This window comes from Vulpes lagopus, chromosome 7 (assembly GCF_018345385.1).
Source record: "Vulpes lagopus strain Blue_001 chromosome 7, ASM1834538v1, whole genome shotgun sequence".
NCBI lineage: Eukaryota > Metazoa > Chordata > Mammalia > Carnivora > Canidae > Vulpes > Vulpes lagopus.
In genome coordinates, this window is record NC_054830.1 from 14112478 (window position 1) to 14132075 (window position 19598).

General features: G+C 52.2%; 4 protein-coding genes across 7 annotated transcripts in view; 1 reads left to right on the forward strand and 3 right to left on the reverse strand.

Annotated features, from left to right (window-relative positions):
• Positions 1 to 3587, reverse strand: part of LOC121495345 (myocyte-specific enhancer factor 2B-like) — a 25480-nt gene extending 21893 nt beyond the window's left edge. The window contains exons 1-2 of the mRNA XM_041762673.1: positions 3452 to 3587; positions 2064 to 2139 (exon numbers count right to left, since the gene is read on the reverse strand). The gene's annotated coding sequence lies outside the window, so the exon portion shown is untranslated. The remainder of the gene's footprint in view (positions 1 to 2063; positions 2140 to 3451) is intronic.
• On the reverse strand, positions 465 to 11666 carry BORCS8 (BLOC-1 related complex subunit 8). Its single transcript, XM_041762681.1, has 6 exons — positions 11474 to 11666; positions 8222 to 8334; positions 7696 to 7760; positions 3498 to 3608; positions 2064 to 2139; positions 465 to 1187 (listed from the first exon to the last, which is right to left on the reverse strand). Exons 1-5 carry the CDS (start codon positions 11508 to 11510, stop codon positions 2106 to 2108), a joined length of 360 nt encoding a protein of 119 aa, XP_041618615.1. The 5' UTR covers positions 11511 to 11666; the 3' UTR covers positions 465 to 1187; positions 2064 to 2105.
• RFXANK (regulatory factor X associated ankyrin containing protein) lies at positions 11556 to 17832 on the forward strand. 4 transcript variants are annotated; one of them, XM_041762677.1, is made up of 10 exons: positions 11556 to 11683; positions 12398 to 12537; positions 13232 to 13426; positions 14907 to 14990; positions 15144 to 15233; positions 15453 to 15553; positions 15719 to 15844; positions 16229 to 16295; positions 16654 to 16734; positions 17614 to 17832. In XM_041762677.1, the coding sequence occupies exons 3-10, from the start codon at positions 13240 to 13242 to the stop codon at positions 17682 to 17684; spliced, it is 807 nt and encodes a 268-aa protein (XP_041618611.1). In that variant the 5' UTR covers positions 11556 to 11683; positions 12398 to 12537; positions 13232 to 13239; the 3' UTR covers positions 17685 to 17832. The 4 variants fall into 4 exon arrangements, with proteins under 4 accessions (XP_041618611.1, XP_041618610.1, XP_041618612.1 ...); XM_041762676.1 differs by having other exon boundaries at positions 11572 to 11723; XM_041762678.1 differs by having other exon boundaries at positions 11606 to 11713.
• LOC121495348 (nuclear receptor 2C2 associated protein) lies at positions 17348 to 19284 on the reverse strand. Its single transcript, XM_041762680.1, has 5 exons — positions 18970 to 19284; positions 18732 to 18822; positions 18428 to 18533; positions 18284 to 18351; positions 17348 to 18010 (listed from the first exon to the last, which is right to left on the reverse strand). Exons 1-5 carry the CDS (start codon positions 19005 to 19007, stop codon positions 17894 to 17896), a joined length of 420 nt encoding a protein of 139 aa, XP_041618614.1. The 5' UTR covers positions 19008 to 19284; the 3' UTR covers positions 17348 to 17893.
• Positions 19285 to 19598: the final 314 nt, after the last annotated feature.

Below are 19598 nucleotides of genomic sequence, written 5' to 3' on the forward strand. Positions count from 1 at the left end.
AGTCGCTGCCGGATCCCACGAGTTGTGTGCAAAGGCCCAGCTTTACTTGGGCTGGGGGAGGTGGGGTGGGGGTCAGGGAGGCGTCTGAGAGACCCTCATGACTGCAGGGTCACCCGATGAGGCAGGATCTGAGGCAGGAACCTTGGTGAGACTGGGAGAAGAGGTGAAACCCAGGGCTTGGAGGATCTGGGTATGACTCCCACTTCTGGTCAAGGGCGGTGACCCCACCTCATCTCTCGGAGTCTGTTTCCTCTATTATAAAAGGGCCCGTGTGTCCAGGCCTGGGACTGAAAAGACAGGGGAAGTCAAAAGCCAGGGGAGACTGCAATTGGACCCTATAAAGGTGACCGATCACCCTGTGGGGGGCAGTATTGGGAAAAACTGGGGATGGAAGATTCTGAGAGGGACAATGGGCAGCAATTCTGAAGAGGAAGGGGACAGGGTCTGCAGGGACACAGGCAGGATCAGGAAGAGCCACAGAGCATTTTATTCAGAGGGGGTGCAGCAGCAAAGGGGCAGTAGATGGCACAGGGTGCGGGAAGGGCAGCGGGGTGGTATCCTTGAGGTTGGATGGTGGGAGGGACCAGGACAAAGAGATGGGAGGCAGAAATGGCAGCTTGGGGGCCCAGGGCCGGTGGGCAACCCTGTGTAGGCCACTGGGGTGGGTTGCTGACCCTCTTGGCAGCCGCTTCAGCTCCAGACCCTCCCAGATGCCCCCCAGGCAATCCCACAGCCTGTGAGATTCCTCACTACCCCCAGACAGAGAGCTAGACCTAGCACATGGCAGGTGTCCAATAAGTACTTTGACTGCATATGCATGAGCTCTGCTGTCTGTTGCCTCCTGGCTCTGGGGAGGGACTGTCACTCTGGGGCTGTGAAGGCCCCGTTCCCACCTGTGCCTCCCCAACCCTCTGGGAGGGCCTCTGTGGATGGAGCACCATCACAGTGCCCTGCAAATGCGCAGGGCTTTGCGAGCTACAAGAGTAAGAGCTCAGAAAGTCCCTCAGGGCCCTCCCACCTGCAGGGGTCTGCCCTACATGGGCACAGAATAGCAACATGCTCGGCCTTCCTTGGTGCCAGGCTCTCTTCACACAGTCAACCACACTTCCTGGTGTTGATGCCTTCCTGTAGTCCTCCCCATCAGGTCTTGGGCCTGGCCATGTGGCTGGCCTTGACCAACGAAATATCTGCAGTGTGAAGCGAGAAGAGGCTGGATGAGCACGTGCACACTGGGGCTGCCCTCCTGGCACTCGGTCACCAGAGGAGCCTGGGCTGGCCTGCTGGGGAGGCCATGCAGAGGAGAACCGGACCCCCTGCAGGCGACAGCACTGGCCAAAATGCAGATGTGCGAGCAAGGCCACCTCTGACTGTACTGCCCCATCAGACTCTGATGAGTGCCAGATACTGGCCTCCAGGTAAGCCCAGCAAAACTGCCCAGCTGAGCCCAGCTCAAGTCACAGAATTGTGAGCAGGCAAATGTCTGGTATGTCAGCCACTAAGTTCTGGGACAGTCTGTTGTGGAGCAGTGGCTGAAGGCTATAACACACATCACTGTGCAGCAGCACCCTCTGCCACCTGATGAACCACTCTGATAGAAGGGAAAAGCAGAGACCAGGGATGGGAGGGACTTTCTCAGGGTCACACAGCAGCAGATCGGCAGTGGAGCGAAGATTCCTGAGCTGGCTGAGTAACCACCATGCTGGGCTCTGCCTGAGAGAATGCATGTCAGTAAAGCAAGCAGCTGGCACGTGGCAGGCTAGGAAAAAACATGGGATCCCCCTTCTGTCTTGGCAGGGGGAGCCTGGGATCAGGACAGGGCCTGTGGCCTGGATAAGGGGCAGGAAGATGGCAGGAAGAACATGAGGGAGAAGGACTGACAACGTTCTGAGCAGCAGAGGGCTCAAGGTCCCTACTACCTGGAAGCCTCCCACTAATGAAACCATCCTACAAGCCCAGGGAGAAAGCCCAGGTGGTTAGACAAGCAAGTCCCTTCTTGGATACTGAGAGGGTGGGTTAGTTCAGAGCACAACATATAGAGGCTCACGACCACACTCGGCACTGACCTGAGCCAGAGGGGCCAAAGCACCTTCAAGTCTCTTCTGGGATCATGCTGAGGAGGGCGGGGGTGGTTCCTCAGGGCTGGAACAAGACAGTGCAGCGTTCTTGAGGCCAAGGTCAGAGGCCATTGGGCCTGCTCGGTTAGGCTGGAGACAGGACTGGGTCACCCTCTGGTCCCCTAAAACCCCTGGCCTCGGCCTTCCGGGTATCCTCTGTAAAAAGGGGGACTGGCCACCCACTTCAGAGGTCATGGTGAGGACCTGTGCAGTCTCCCGGGCACTTCAAACCCTCAGGACTTGCACAGAGAAGTGGTAGCCACACCTCACGCCTCTTTCAGAAGCACCTGTGTTTCACAAGGGTAGGCTTGGCAGAGCATTTGAAAGCACTTGGGACACCATGAATTAAAAGTCAAAGCGATAGCTTTTTGCAGCTCTACTGTGTCCACGACACTGTGCATGACACTACACAGTAAATTATAGTCTGGATGGGGATCACTGACCTGCAGCAGAACAGACCCAGATAAACCCACATCACTCCACCTTCACGGAGAAGACAGTTGCATGTTCCTTCTCACATATTCACGAGGCCTTTTAGTTTTTGATAATTTTTGTGTCTCATTTTTCAGAAACAACGATACAGATCTTTTTTCTTTCTAAATGTCTGGTGGGGGACAGGCATCCCAGAACGCCATACTGCAGGAGCCAGACGTGTCTCAAAGAAGAGTTACAACTTACGGCATGTGCACGTGTGTTTAAATGCATGTTTATTACGTTATAATGAAAATGAAAACAAAACCTCTCTCCCCCATGTGCAAGGACTGTAAGTGCTTTTCATTTTTGACCATCTGGCCCTTGGTTGGAAGCATCCTTCAGCTCCAGGGGCCTTCCTTGCTGCCGGCAAGGCCCCTGCCCCCCTCGCTGTCTCCCTCTTGCTCACTAGCTCCAGTCACACCTGCCTCCTAGATGTTCCTCCAACACTCCCAGAGCACCAGCCCTGGGCCCTCTGCCCTCACCACTGTCCAATCTGGAATACCCTCCTTGGGTCACCTCTGTCTGCATGATGTCCAGGCCTCTGCTCCCACCTCCTCAGAGAGGCCCCCATCCCCCTTCTCTTCCTTCATACATCTCAAGATGAGCAATCTGTTTCATGTTTACCTGATTGCTGTGTGCCTCCCTGTGAGACTATGAGCATGCGTGTGTTGATCACTGTTATGTACCCAGTACCCAGCCCAGGGCCGGGCACACAGCAGAGCTCAGGACTAGGTGCTGAGTGGCTGAGCTCTCCCACTACAGATGCCAAAGGACGAGAGGAAGCCACGAGACATGATGAGATGAGGAAAGGGGGCTAAGGGGTGAGAAGAAGCAGTTCCTGGCTGAGCAGCAAAGTTCCTTACAATGAAGAGGATGAGAGCAGCAGGAGCGGGTGGTCCCTGGAGCTACCTGTGGCCCTGGGCGGCAGCATTCATGTGGTCCCGGATGCTGATGGCCTGTTTGAGGAGACCTTCCACACTGCGGAAATAGATGCTGCTGTCGACAAGATTCTTCACAGCGCTGAAATTGGAGGATGGACCCAGTCAGTGTCACTGCTGCTTTACCCTTCCCCTCCCAGGTCTGTTGGTGTATCCTTCCAACTGGAGGCTGGTGGGGACTCAGTGCTCAGCAGGCACCTTGGGGATTCTGTGGTCTTCCCTGAGGGCTCATCGTGGGCTTAAAGTTTATATCTTCCTGCCATGCCCAGATGACATCCAACCAACAGAGCACATGATGGCCAGATGCAACTTTTTTTTAAGTTTTTATTATTTATTCACTTAAGTAATCCCTTCACCCAACACGGGGCTTGAACCCACAGCCCAGAGATCAAGAGTCACATGTTCCTTCTGAGCAGCCAGGCACCCCTAGATGCAACTCTTACGTCCCTGCTGCTAGACCACCTAATGTTTTGAAGAAGCTATGAGCATGTAAAGATGGCTTCAAAGACATCTTGCTATCCTTTTAGATAACCTATTCCTGGGGATCCCTGGATAGCTCAGCGGTTTAGCTCCTGCCTTCAGCCTGGGGCGTGATCCTGGGATCCCAGGATCACGTCTTGCATTGGGCTCCCTGCGTGGAGCCTGCTTCTCCCTCTGCCTGTGTCTTTCTCTCTCTCTCTCTGTATCTCTCATGAATGGGTGAATAAAATCTTAAAAAAAAAAAAAAATAGGAATCCCTGGGTGGCGCAGCGGTTTGGCGCCTGCCTTTGGCCCAGGGTGCGATCCTGGAGACCCGCGATCGAATCCCACGTTGGGCTCCCGGTACAGGGAGCCTGCTTCTCCCTCTGCCTATGTCTCTGCCTCTCTCTCATTCTGTGTGTGACTATCATAAAAAAAAAAATAAAAATAGATAACCTATTCCTGCCTCTGAAGGAAGCCTATCAACTAAACTATGAAAAGCTCTGGAGGTGAGTTTAGAGGGAACTAGAATAATTCACCACCAATTAGGGGGGCACCAGTGCAAAGCTGTGCTAACCTCGTGTTGGTGCCACACTGATGAATGTCTTATTGAAAATGTCCCTTCCAGGAGCACCTGGGTGGCTCAGTTGGTTAGGCGTCTGCCTTTGGCTTGGGTCATGATCCGAGGATCCTGAGATAAGCCCTGTGTCAGGCTCCCTGCTCTGTGGGGGGCCTGCTTCTCCCTCTCCCTGCTACTTCCCCTGTTTATGCTGTCAAATAAATCAATAAAATCTTTAAAACAAACAAAGTCCCTTCCAAAGGCACTACAGGAAAATATTTACCAAGCCACTCAGGGCCTTGCTAATGCCAGTGAGTCACCTGTGTAACATCTGCAGTAAAAATAAAAGTGTCACTTTAAAACCTTTCTATCAAAGACAAAGAAATCACTCCCGTTTATTATCAACCAGGGTCTTGCTGGAAAATGGCCAGGAGAACAAAGCGGGGGTGGAGGTGCGAAGGAGCCTTGGCTGTCACCTGCTCTGTTAGCTTGCTCATCTTAGCACCACCAAATACAGCCAGCTTTTCTAGTGTTTGCCCACCTTGATAAAAAGCTTGCTATTATAAGTTCCCTATTGAATAGTTTACCCTAATTTATTATTTTTTTAAATTTTTATTTATTTATGATAGAGAGAGAGAGGCAGAGACACAGGCAGAGGGAGAAGCAGGCTCCATGCACCGGGAGCCCGACGTGGGACTTGATCCCGGGTCTCCAGGATCGCGCCCTGGGCCAAAGGCAGGCGCCAAACTGCTGCACCACCCAGGGATCCCCAGTTTACCCTAATTTAATATCTTTACATTTTACACCATTAACACTGAGGAAAACATTTTGAACAACTAAAAGATAAGGGCTCTTTCATGTCCGTAAAGGAAACCTGGTCTCTTAGCATAGAGAAATTCATATCTCCCTCAAGAGAAGCACTCAGAATACACTGGCTTCCACCCTAGCTCAGCATGGCCCAGTGGAACTTTCTGGAACATGACAGGCACATTCTTTATCCACTGAATTGGCTGCTAAACACTTGAAATCTGGTTAGTGAGACAGAGGAGCTGAATCTTTTATTTCATTTTAATGCATTAAAATTTAAGTGTGAACAGTCATCCATAGCCCAGACTCCTGCACTAGATGGGACAGCTTAGAGGGAACCAGGAGAAAGTATAGACCCTGACATGTTCTTCCTTTAACCTGGGCCTGCTAGTGAGCTCGCAGCTGTCCAGGAGCTGTCTGACAGATGTAAGGGAGAAACTCCTCTATTTCCTCTCTCTCTTGTTTAAAAGATTTTATTTATTTATTTCACAGAGAACATAAGCGGGGGCAGTAGGAGAGGGAGGAGAAGACGCCCCACTGAGCAGAGAGCCTGATGCTTGGCTTGGGGCTCTATCCCAGGACCCTGAGATCATGACCTGAGCCGAAGGCAGATGCTCAAACAACTGAGCCCCCAGACGCCCTCTTCTATTTCTTTTCTACTCTTCCTTGAGCTGATACGGAGGGTGTTTGAGGCCACCATATTCAAGAAGACACCATCTGTCTGGATTGCCGTCTATCCCAGCGGAAGGGCCCAGGCTGCTGACAGCAGAACACTCAGCTCGGTGCCCCTAGCAGCAGGACTTCCTGCCAAGGAACCTTCGCCCACACAACAGAAACAGGCAGGCAAAGCCCACAGTGCCACAGATGAGAACTGCTGGGGTGTCTAGCCTCCACCAAACGACTTAGCCAGCACAAAGGGCAAACAGCAGTTCTAAATAAAACTGCCAAATTCCCGAAGCAAACAGAACAAGCCAGGGCATTAAGTATAGTCAGGGGAACCAAGAGAAGAGCAGGAGGCAAGACCAGCAAAGGTACAATGATGAAAAGAAACACTGACTACTGCTTTTTACTCTCATATATCTTTTCCTTGGGGGGGGGGGGTCGTTGAAGACTTAGATAAAGCTAAACACAAAATAAGAATAAGTGGTCCACCCACATTCACAGCAGCACTATCCATAGTAGCTAAAGCATGCAAGCAACCCAAACGTCCACTGACAGATGCATACCCTGTAGTGCTTCTATACAACGGGATGCCACCCGACTTTAAAGAGGAAGGACATTCTGACACCTGCTGCCACATGGGTAGATGTGGAGGACAGTATGCGGAGGGACAGCAGACGGACACAAAAGATAAGTACCATAAGGCTCTATTTATGTGAGTTCCCTAGAATGGCCAGATTCATAAATAGGAAACAGAATGGTGGATGCCAAGGGCTAGGAGAGAGGGGTAGTGGATTTAGTGTTTAACAGTGAGGCCTTCAGATTTGCAAGATGAAAAAAATTCTGGAAATGGATGGTGGGGATGGCTGCATAGCATTATGAATGTATTTAATACCTGAACTGTACATTTAAAAATGGTTAAGGTGATAATTTTTATGTGTATGTTGTGCAATAAAAAAAAAAAAAATTGGGGGGATCCCTGGGTGGTGCAGCGGTTTGGCGCCTGCCTTTGGCCCAGGGCACGATCCTGGAGAGCCGGGATCGAGTCCCACATCGGGCTCCCGGTACATGGAGCCTGCTTCTCCCTCTGCCTGTGTCTCTGCCTCTCTCTCTTTCTCTCTCTGTGACTATCATAAATAAATAAAATTAAAAAAAAAAATTGGAGGGGCATCTTACTCACTCACTCAGTGGAGCTTGTGGCTCTTGATCTTGGGGTCATGAGTTCAAGCCCTACACTGGGTGTGGAATCCACTTAAATTTTTAAAAAATTGGAAAGAAATAAAGATTTTAAAATAAACAGCCATATTTGTGCTTTGGTCCTCTCCGTACCCCACTGGCCAGTCTGTGGTCCTGGCTGTGGGAAGGAAATGTGCCTTGAGGCACTGGCTCCCCCCAGGTGGCACCTCCCTGAAACCACTATGAGCCCCTCCTATGACACATGGGGAGGGGCTCAGCTCCTGGAAGAAGCTTGCCTGAGGCACACGGGGTTTAGGCAAATGATGAGAAGCACAGGCCGAGTTGGAACCTGTTGTATGGCCAACTAAGTTGAGATCCACATGCCTCATCTCAGGTGCATTCAACAGGGCAAGATTCACTGGGCAGCTGGCTGAGATGCCCCTGAATGCCCATGAGGTGACCTCCAGCGCATAATGGGACAACCCAATGGGGAGACTGCAGTGCTCACCTGCAGGCATACTCCACTGTGTAAATGGCTCCCTGGCTCTGCTCCTCCCATCGCTGCATGTCCGCCTGTGGGGGATAGGAAGCTATTATCAAGATGGCTGCCACTTTCATCCTCCCTGTTCTATGGGATGGAGCACCTCATCACCTATCACCATGGCCACAGAGATCAGCCCCCTCCATCCTGGTCTTTCCTCCTACAAATCCCCTCCCCCACCAATCTGGGCTTTCTGTGAACACATGGTTACCATGCTCCAGGGTCTTTGCACTGGCTGTTCCCTCTGACTGGCACATCTTTCCCTCAGGTCCACATGAGCCTCCTTCTCATCACACATGTCACAACTAATGCATATTTTGCTGTCCCCTTCCTCCAAATCTGTCCACCCATGGCCCCAACCTCAGTGACCTCGTGCCTCCTTGCCAGTGTCCCAGCCTTGCCTCCTACCCTGACAGCCTCTGCTCCACATAGCAGGCCCCAGCTCAAGTGAGGACTCTGGGGGAGGTCAGTGGCAAGGGTAAGTGGGGCTCACCTTATGCTGAGCCAGCTCGGGCAGAGAGCGACGCACATGTTCCTGCAGCCGGTACAGGGCCACCGATGGCTCGTTGGCCAGGACATAGACACTCTCCGTGAACTTGTCTGTGACTGGACCGAGAATCAACAGTTGGGGGGGGAGGGGTCAGGGATAGCAAAACAAGAGGAAGCACAGCAGAAACACAAAGAGACAAAGCATAAGACTCTTGACTGCTTAATCCGATAGTCCAGCTACAGCAGTGAGAACTGTCTGGTGTCCCACCCAGGAGCTGGGTCACCCATGGCCCCTGTGATAGGTTGAAGGAGATGGTCACAGAAAGGCCTCACTTATGATGTTAACACATCCAGTGAGCTCATGATCTTTTCCCTCCCAAGCCCACCTGTAGCCGACACTGCTTCTGTCCACTTGGACCCTCTTACATTCCTTTTATCCCAGAGGATGATCTGCAATTTTTCTTTGGAGGATCCCATTAGCTACTAGACCTGAAAATGTCTGGAAGCTGAGGTCCCTGGATGGCCTTCAGCCATGATGGACCATTAAGGGGTATGAAAGCCCATGTCCTGTGCCATGTTTTGGGACAAAGTGGAGGTAGAACTCATCTTTCTGAGTTCTCCTGAAGGATCAGGCTAAGAATTTTACCTGACAGCTTCCTTGCTCAGCTTCCTCCCTATCCTGTTTCTCTCTCTCCCCTGGGGGGGGGGGGGTGGTGGTTCTCCTGGTCAATTAATTACACACAAATCCTCATCCCAGGGTCTGCTTCAACAAATGGCATTCCCAGCCAGCCAGTTATTTATACCTTCCCGTCCATGAACAGATCCTGCTGAGTCCGCTTTAAAACAAAGTTCAAATCTCATCTACGTGCCCCCACTGGTCGGGAATGGCCACCCCCAACCGGGATACCAGGTTCAGTCAGCTCCTCCCTGGTCTCCCTGCTTCCCTTCTGCCAACAGTCCAATCTCCACACAACAGATGGAATGAGCTCCAATGAACATATCAGATATGTCCCTCCCTGGTCTGAAATCCTCCCATGGCTCCCATCAGGCAGAGCATAAAATCCACCTAAATTACTATGGTCCACAGGGCCCTGTATATTCTGGCTGCTGTTGACCTTCCTCCCCTCCTCACCCTCCACACAAGGCACAATAGCCTCCTGTTCTCTGAACACCCTCAGTACTGTCCAAAAGAACTTTCCGAGATGATAAAAAGGTTCTATAATCTGTAGCATATAAAAATGTAGCCACTAGACACATATGGCTACTGAGCACTTGAAATGTAGCTAATATGACCCATAAACTGAATTTTATTTTACTATTTTTTAAAAATTTAATTCCAGGGCCACCTGGGTGGCTCAGTGGCTGAGTGTCTGCCTTTGACTCAGGTTGTGATCCCGGGGTTCTGGGATCCCCTGCAAGGAGCCTGCTTCTGAACCCTATGCTGATATCTCTGCCTCTCTCTGTGTGTCTCTCATGAATAAATAAAATCTTTAAAATTTTTTTTTTAAATTCCAGTACAGTAGCGCAGCCCGGGTGGCTCAAGTGGTTTAGGGCCACCTTCAGCCCAGGGCCTGATCCTGGAGACCTGGGATCGAGTCCCACGTCAGGCTCCTTGCATGGCGTCTGCTTCTCCCTCTGCCTGTGTCTCTGCTTCTCTCTCCTCTCTGTGTATTCTCAGAAATAAATAAATAAAATCTTATAAAAAAATAAAATAAAATAATAAAATAAAATAAATAAAATAAAATTCCAGTACAGTGTCATTTTAGTTTCAGGTGTATTAATGAAGTGATTCAACAATTCTATACAACACTCAGTGCTCACCCTATGAATTTTAAGCGTTACCTAATTTTAATTAAATTAATTACCTACAATACTGTGACCAGTAGCTGCTGTATTGCTGCAAACTCTGAACACGGACACCTCAGCGCTGTTGCACCTGTTGTTCTGCCACAGACTCGCCCTTCCCTCAGTGGCTACTCTTCATCCCTCCTGTCCCAGCTCATCTCTCCGATCACCTCCTGGGCAAGGCCTTCCCTGATCACCAAGCTTAATCAGATGTCCCTTTCACCTCATTCTCAGCCTCAGCATCTTGTTCATTTCTCTTACACTTAAATTCTCATTCTTTATCAGGTTACATGTTTACCAAAAATCAATCAATCAATCAAAGCTTGGATTTTTGAGGCCAGCGGCTTCCCTGTGCCTCAGTTTCCTAACCTGTAAAAACAGAGTAATAACAGTACCCATCTCGAGGTCTGTTCTAGAGATGGACCCCATGCTATTGTCCAGCACAGTACGGTGGACAAGAGAGAGAACCCTAGTGTGTCTGAGATTCAAGGGAGGCGGTGTGTGAGTCTGGGGAGTGTCAGTCCGTCTAGCTCACTACTGGACCCTCTCCGCGGGCAGGGCCCATCCTTCACCTCCAAACCCGAGGTACTCTTATCCTCCTCATCCTCCTCATTTTGGAAACAAGCATTAACAGCTTACCCTCAGGGTTGTTACAAAATGTACTTGTGCCTTGTAAATAACTAACTAGAAATAACGTGTGTAATAAAATAACAAAAACCTTTGTAACTTAAACATAGTCTGTGGCACTCTGTAATTTGTAAACACATGAATCACAAATATTTGATGTTAACGTAAACCTAGACACAGGGGTAAATATATAAGGGAATGGGGGATCCCTGGGTGGCTCAGCGGCTTAGCGCCTGCCTTCGGCCCAGGGCGTGATCCTAGAGTCCCAGGATCGAGTCCCGGGATCGAGTCCCAGGATCGAGTCCCACATCGGGCTCCCTGCATGGAGCCTGCTTCTCCCTCTGCCTGTGTCTCTGCCCCTCTCTCTCTCTCTCTCTCTCTCTCTGTGTGTGTCTCATGAATAAATAAAATCTTTATATATAAAGATTATATATATAGATTTATATACATATATAAATATATATATATAAATTTATATATATAAATAACGCGCACAGCGATCACCAAGTCCCAGGTGTCCTTCCAATGCATTACAAAATACCCGATCATTGAGTTCTCACAACAAACCTACGCGAAGCGGGGACAGACTATATTATTACACACCCCATTTTACAGATGACAAAACCGAGGCACGGCAACTTTCTAAACGTTTTAAAACTAGTCAGCGGCCGAGCCAGGATTCAATGGCAGTTCACTTCGTTCCCCCGCAAGCTCCCTCCAAGCCTTTGTCCCCTCCTGCCCCCTGTCAGGTCACCCTTCCGTCCAGTCCGGGGTCCCACACCACCTTTCTTTCCCTTGAGCTGCATCTCCGGTTCCTCCATAGCGACCGCGGATGGAGGCCGGAGACCGGAGACCGGAGACCGGAAGCGGAAGTCCGACAGTGTGGAAGGCTACCTAAGCCTCCCCCTGCGAAACAGACGCTGCGCCGCTCTAGTTCTGGGGTCAGCTGGCCTGCCCTCCCCACTCCTCCGTGTACCCAGACTGGAGAGAAGCCGTGAGTGAGAGACTGGGGAAGGAGGCACCGGTAGGCGGGGGTAAGGAAGGCGCGGAGAACCCCTGAAGCTCCGGAAGGGACACCCAGGCAGGAAGGGGCAAGGGCGCCCTCCCGTCCCGAACTCCCTTTTCCGGAGGTAGACGAATTGGGGAAACGCTCCAAACACCGCCCACTTCGGGCTGCATAAACGGCCCCTCTGTACCCTCCTGTTACCGTCAGATTCATACACGCGTTCATAGCCCCCAAGACAGCAAAGACCGCATTGTTGTGCACTGGGCCAAACAGTAGCGTCGCCCCTTTAAATCCTTGACGCCTGGACCTCTCCCCGCCCACCACCTTCCGACCAGAGAAAGCCCCTCCCATCTGGCCGCAACTGGAGCCCAGCGGCGCCCTCTGGAAAAGCCTGTGGGCGGAGCTGGGGGAGAGTGACGGAAGCCAGGCTCAATGAAATCCTCAGAGCCCTCTGAGGCTCCACCCATCCCTCCTGACCTGGCCGAGCTCCCTCCAGAGACGCCGGGGCAAGAAGGCGCAGGCGCAGCAGCTAAGCTCAGGCCCTAGCGGAAACCACGCCTCTCCCTCAAGTCTTAAAGGGCCAGAAGCAACTTCTGGTTTCGCCTTTGAGCACTTTTGGGGGAGGCAGGGTGCGCAGGCGCAGTGGGGGAGCTCTGGGGTGGGGGTAGCGGTCGCGTATCAAGTTGCTCTCTGTCCCGGCAGAAGAAACCAGGACGCTGAGGGTCCAGGCTCCAGCTTGCTCCCTCCTGTATCAATTGGAGGAGAAAAGTTTGTGAATTGGTCCCCCAACTTTTGGGGGACCCGGGCTTGCGGCGTGAGGTGACAGAGGAGGCTCGTTAGAGGTGAGTGGACCTCCTGGATCTGTTTGGGAGGGGCCGGTAGGGATGGGACCAATCACATCTTTGTTGAGCACACACTCATTCCAGGGACCCTCCCCCAATAAAAATAACTACAGAGAACGTTTATTAAGCTCTGCCCCCTGTATCAGCTCCCCAGCTGTTTACAAGCATAATTTTAGACTTCACTTCCCCATTATATTAATGAGGAAACTGAGGCTCAGAGAAGTTAAGTCATGTGCCCAAGTTCTCAGGCTGTAAGTGGAGGGATTCGAACCCAGGTAGTTGACCTCATTTTAAGAAAAGTATGTTGTGGGTATCCCTGGGTGGTGCAGTGGTTTGGCGCCTGCCTTTGGCCCAGGGCGCGATCCTGGAGACCCGGGATCGAATCCCACGTCGGGCTCCCGGTGCATGGAGCCTGCTTCTCCCTCTGCCTGTGTCTCTGCCTCTCTCTCTCTCTCTGTGTGTGTGTGTGTAGACTATCATAAATAAATAAAAATTTTAAAAAAATAGTATGTTTTATGTGTCCGGGAGTGCGGGAGAGGAGTGGGCCTGAAAAGCAGTTGGACTCTGGTTTTAACTTCCCAGCTGAGCTAGAATTTAGTCACCCTCGCTGTGCAAGGTTGGGTATGCCATTGGTGCCTATTAAATAGTAGTTGTTGGTAATTATTGTTATCTCTCCCCTTTGGCCTTCTATCAGCTTCCCCCATGGAGCCCACCCAGCCTGCAGAGGACCTCGGTGTGACCCAGCAGCTCCCCATTTCAGAATTTGGGGACCCTGAAGACCCTGGAGATGAGGCCCCCGATGGCTCAGACACTGTGGTGCTCAGTCTTTTCCCCTGCACTTTGGAGCCTGGGAATCCTGAACCGGATGCTGGTGCCTCCTCACCTCAGGGTAGGTAGGATATTTCCCCTGGATTCCTCTTGCCTCTGGGATGCAAGAACTGTGGAATGTCAGGCCCAAGATAGGACATCTGTCTTTATATTTCACTACCTAGGATATGTCTTCCCTCTCCACCCAGTGAAAGATTGCTTTTATACAAACACACATATGTGTGTATACATAGTGACTAAATCCACGTAACATAAAAGTTACTATTTCAACCAGACTTGCATACAATTTCAATGGCAGTAAGTACATTCACAGTGTGTGTACCTTCACCTCTATCTATTATTCCAGAACATTTCCATCACCCCAAAAGGAAACCTCATCCCCATTAGTAGTCACTCTCCATCCCTCCCTCCCCAGCCCGTCAGCCATGAATCTTCTTTCTGTTTCTATGGATTTGCCTGTTCTGGATGTTTCATATAAATGAATCATAAAACAGGTCATTTGTGTCTGCCTGCTTTTGCTCAGCATGATGTTTTTTTAAGTTTTATTTATTTAAGCAATCTCTACACCCCCACCCCCTTAGGGCTTAAACCCATGACCCTGAGATCAAATCACATGCTCCTCCAACTGAGCCAGCCAGGTGCCCCTCAGCATGTTTTTTAAGATTTTATTTATTTATTCATGAAAGAGAGAGGCAGAGACACAGGCAGAGGGAGAAGCAGGCTCCACGCAGGGAGCCCAATGTGGGACTCGATCCCAGTCTCCAGGATCACACCCTGGGCTGAAGGCTCAACTGCCGAGCCACCCAGGCATCCCAGGTTCATTTCTTTCTACGACTTGCTAATATTCCATTGCAGACCATTATTGTTTATCCTTTCATCCACTGGTGGGACACTTGTGTTGTTCCTCTTTTGGCAACCATGACTAGTGGTGCTATACACCACTAGTGTACAAGTTTTTGTCTAGGCAGTTGATTTTAGCTCTTTGAGGGTAGATACCTAGGAGTGGACTTGCTGGGTCAGATGGTAATTCTGTTGACTCTGTCAAGGACCCGAAGATTTCTTTTGACTGGAGTGCTTGAACACATCTAATTCAGTACCTCCTGGGATCTTGGTCCCTGCTGTTCCCTCCGTGTGGAACATTCTTCTCCCACTTCTTCCTAGGGCTGGTTTCTTCAACTGACCAAGCTCTCAGTTGAGAGGTGTCACCTCTTGGAGTGGCTCTCCTTGTGACCACTTTGTCTAAAATGCACTCACCCCTTGCTCTCCCCTTTCCACTCTCTTCTACCTGCTTTTTAGATCTCCTGAACACTTATTTCTCTCTTTCTGACCCCCCCTACTTGTCCAGGTACCCCTTGAGGGCAGGGACTATGTCTCATTTGCCCAGAACATCACCAGGTATAGAGGAGAAAGAATACCTGGGGGGCAGAGTCAGTGGATGGTGGAGTGAGGGACTGTCTTTGGTAGCTTCAGGCCCCCATGGTCTTGTCTGAAACCCCAGAAACATACTGAGAGGACACTGAGGCCCTTCTTCTCTCTTCCAGGAGGCAGCTCCCTGAAGCACTCCACAACCCTCACCAACCGGCAGCGGGGGAACGAGGTTTCGGCCCTGCCGGCCACCCTGGACTGTAAGTGGGGCCTCTGGTACCCCAGCCTCCCTAAATAGTAGGGTGGAGGTAGTAGGAATGGCAGGGACTGAGAAGAGCAACTTTGGCTGGGGTAAACAGAGGCACAGGGTAGGGATGTGATAGGTGAGGACTCTGCCTCTCTCTGGTCCCTAGCCCTGTCCATCCACCAGCTCGCGGCCCAGGGAGAGCTGAGCCAGCTGAAGGAACATCTGAGGAAAGGTGTGTGTCCCCACAAGTATGCTGGTGCGTCCATACCTGTCTGACTACACGTGCTGGGGTATGCATGTGGGTACTGAAATGACCGGTTCCCACATATGTACATCTGTCTACATGTTTGAGCATGTCCACATGTGTACTCCCCTCTCACATCTGACCCCAGCCGCCCACCCTGTCCCTGCTCCCACAGAATTGGGGAGAGTGGGCAGGGGTGCATCCCAGTGGTACCACCCCCCCTCCTGCCAGGCGACAACCTCATCAACAAGCCGGACGAGCATGGCTTCACCCCCCTCATCTGGGCCTCCGCATTTGGAGAAATCGAGACTGTCCGCTTCTTGCTTGAATGGGTGCGTCCCAGCCCAGCTCAGGGCTTCCCTGGGGACTTGAGGGCAGCCTGGGGTCGGAGTCTACTGGTGTCATGCCTGTAAGATGGGGCTGCGATGGTTACCCTGGGATTCCAGGGGATGCCCCTACCTGCCCCATCACCACTCCCTGTGCTCCCCCCACTGCAGGGTGCTGACCCCCACATCCTGGCCAAGGAACGGGAAAGTGCCCTGTCACTGGCCAGCATGGGCGGCTACACAGACATTGTAGGGCTGCTGCTCGAGCGTGATGTGGACATCAACATTTACGACTGGGTGAGGCACCACCCACTGGCCCTGGGCACCTTGCAGGGTATCAGGCCTGTTCTAGGTGCTGAGAACACAAGACAGACCCATCCCTGAGCCTCACAGAGCTCCTAGTTTTGGAGGAGGGAAGACCACGTAAACGGTCAGCTGAAACATAGTGAATAAAACTGTGATAGCAGACACATAGGCAACGGCAAGAGCCCAGAGGTGACCTGCATAGCCAAGGGAAGTCAAGGAGGGCTTCCTGGAAGAAGGGGTATCTAAGCTGAGGCCCAAAGGAGTTGGGCCAGATGATGAGCAGGAGGAGGGACCACATTAAGTTAGAGGGTTGGGGGTGTTGGGAGAATTTGGAAAAGACAGAATGTTGGTTGCCCTTGCTTCTGCCCTTGACAGAATGGAGGGACACCACTGCTGTACGCCGTCCGTGGGAACCATGTGAAGTGTGTAGAAGCCTTGTTGGGTAAGTGGGAATCCTGAGGGCCAGGGAGAGGTCCAGGCTCTGCTCAAACAGCTCTTGGGATGGGTGGTCACTCTTCTTTTTCCAGAGGACTGATTTGGGGACAGGAGATTGTGGGATAGTACAAGGGTCTGGCAAACCATGTTGAATACCCATACCCTTCATGCCTCAGGGACCCTGGAAGTGGGGATTCTATTGGCCACTTCTTTGGAGAGTTCAGGTTCTCATCCAAGCCCACATGGCAACAGCAGACCTGTGAGGGGTCACTGGACCTCCCAAGTCACCATCCTCATTCTAGGTTCCCAGTCCCCCATCCCCACCTCTACCTCCACCCCGCAATGGCACCTACTTTGCTTTGCAGCTCGAGGAGCTGATCTCACCACTGAGGCTGACTCTGGCTATACCCCAATGGACCTTGCTGTGGCCCTAGGATATCGGAAAGGTCAGCCTGAGACACGTGGGGGCACTGACAGCATGCTGTAGGCAGCGTGACTGAAGAGGGGTACATAGGACATCCATCTTAGATGTCACATGCTACCAGTGAGAATGTTCGTGTTAGCAAACATCTAGTGCCATTGTGTACCTGGCCTGGGCATGTGCAGGAGGCTGACATGTGTCAGTGTCACACACACACAGGCACTGGGAGGCCCAAAGAAGCCCTGGCCCAGCCCCATAATTGGTGGGAATCAGGGAGGGCTTCCTGGAGGCCCAAAGGGAGGGAAGATGGCATCTAGCCTAGAGAAATAGTACATACAGAGACCTGACAGGATGAGGACGCCAGGAAAGATGTCAAGGAGGGGGCTGGACCACAGTACACGGGGTCATTGAGGCCAGCCCTCTCCGTGGCAGGAGGCAAGTGTGAGTAAGGACAAAAGGCAGACCTCAGTTCGATTCCCCACTTCCCCCATCAGCTTCCCCATCTACCAAATGGAGAAATCCTAATAGAACAAACCCCTTTGGGTCATGGAGGGATTCCTTTGAATTTTATCCCATTTGGGACAGAAGTCTTTCCTCACAGCCTCTCTCATCCTTTAATAAAAGTCACAAGTCACCAGTTTTGACTGGTAAAGATTATTTTTATGACTCTAAAAAACTTCCATGAATATATTTTTACAAACGATAGGGAAGTTGAGTCTCCTGGCTTAGGTGCCTCCATCCGTGTCCCAGGGCCCGGCTTAGAGACATGAGCTTTGTCCCCCGAGAGACGAGTGCAGTTCTCACAATGGGATACCCCAGCTCATCCGCCAGGAAAGTGTACAATTTGGCCGGTGCCTCTGCCTCATTCAGTTCACCGCCCACGTTTTCCCTGTCCTATTTCCAGTGCAACAGGTGATCGAGAACCACATCCTCAAACTCTTCCAGAGCAACCTGGTGCCCGCAGATCCCGAGTGAAGACTGCCTGCTGGGGACTCAGATACTCAGGGAACAAAACAGTTGACCCAGAGCTGGGGAAACCCAGAACTGGCTTCAAAGGCAGCTCCTGGACAGAGAGTAGGAGGGGATCCTTCCCAAGAGGAACCAATAAACCTTCTCTGCATAACCTGAAGAATGTCACTGTATTTCCCCAAGGGCCTCTTGGAGGAGTCAGCTACCCAGTGGCCTCACACCCTCTCCCCCAGCACCCGCAGGTGGTAGATGACTACTCGGCCAAAAAAATCAGTGGTGTCTTCAAATGTCACCTTCAGCTGGTCCACCTCGGCAGCTGGCACAGGGAAGGTGTGAACACAGGCAGTCAAAGGAAATAGGTAGCTCATCGTTTCCTATCCACCAGCCCCAGCTCAGACACCACCAATGTGGTGAGTGACCCAGCACACTGTGAGCCCCTCTAAAGCTCTCACACAGAACAAGTTATCAGCTCACTTTACAGATGAAGCAATGGAGGCCCAGAGCCTACTTGCTCAAGGGCCCACAGCTTTCAGAGGCACAGACCATCCCCCACCAATACCGCCCCCCACCCCAGCCTTTCCACCTCAGAACCCCAGGCAGGATATCTGAAGTGAGTTGTTGTCCTCAGGGTAGAAGTCCACAATCTTGCTAAGAGCCTCACTCCCCTGGGAACCTGCAGCAGAGAAAGGGACAGGCTGTGAGGTTGGTGTGCCCCTCTCAAATCCCCACCTTCCAGAGCCTTCCAGTACCTTCCAGGTGGCCCCGGCGACTGGAGAAGCCCCCCTGGAACTGGATCTGCAGCTGGGAGACACGGATGCGCTGGGGAAACTCTAGTGTCACCCACTGGGAGGGGCCCTAGAAGCAGACAGGGAAACTGAGGCTCTCTCATTCACACAGTGAAGGCTGGGCGGGGTTGCCGCTGGGGCGCGGGCACACGTTCCTTCCACGGCCAATTGGGCTGCCCAGCTGGAGTGCCACTCAGTTCTCAAGGCACCCTGGACTCCTGAATCTGATTGACGGGAAGGGTGGAGGGTCCAGGGAGAGGTGCCTCACCTGGTCCGAGTTCCAGCACGTCTCCTCGTTCTGGTCGAATAGATGCTTCTTTCCGAACTGCCTGGTGTTGCGATTCAGCACTGAACTCACCCTGGAGGCACCAGAATCCGAGTGAGAAGAGGGGCTGAGCCCTGCGCCGAGGGCTCGCCCACCAGTGGGCCCCCTCCTCCCCTCCAGAGCTTTCCCCCGCGCCCCTAACCCTACCACGCCTGCCGCTGCCCGCCCCCCAGGTCCTCACCTGCTCACTGTCTCCGGACAAACCAAAGAGTGGGTCATCTTGGCTCCACGAAGCCTCGCAGGGCTCAGACCTGACTTCAGTCCGTGCGCGAATCCAGGCGCCGACGCCGCCACGGCGGCGCGACCTTGACCACGCCCGAGTCTGCGAGAGAAACTGCCAATGGCCCGAGGCCAGACTTTCACAGCAGGTTCAAGGGAGGGACACGGGTTTCCTGCGGGGTTCGGGCCGGAGCCTCCGTCTCTCCGCGAAGAGCTCACAGAACCGAAGTGAGACCCGGAACCACGAGGAGTCCGCGCAGGCGCAAACTGACGCGGCCGGCCCGGCCGGCGCTCTCGGGGAGGGACAACATTTGAGCCCCGCCTCTACGCCCGCCTCTTAAAGGGCCCTCGTCCAGGGATTGAGTTCGCCCTAGAGCTGGAGGAAGAAGTCAGGCACCGACGAGGATTGTGTGCCCAGCGTGAGGGAAGCGAAATCTTTGGTGCCTGTGGGTATAGAGCACTGGTCGGGAATCTGAGAGACTTCCTATAATGAGGTCCCCCCGCCTGGAGAAGTCTGCCAAATCCATTCTGTAACTGTTTTATTTTTTTTAAGATTTTATTTATTTATTTATTCATGAGAGACACACAGAG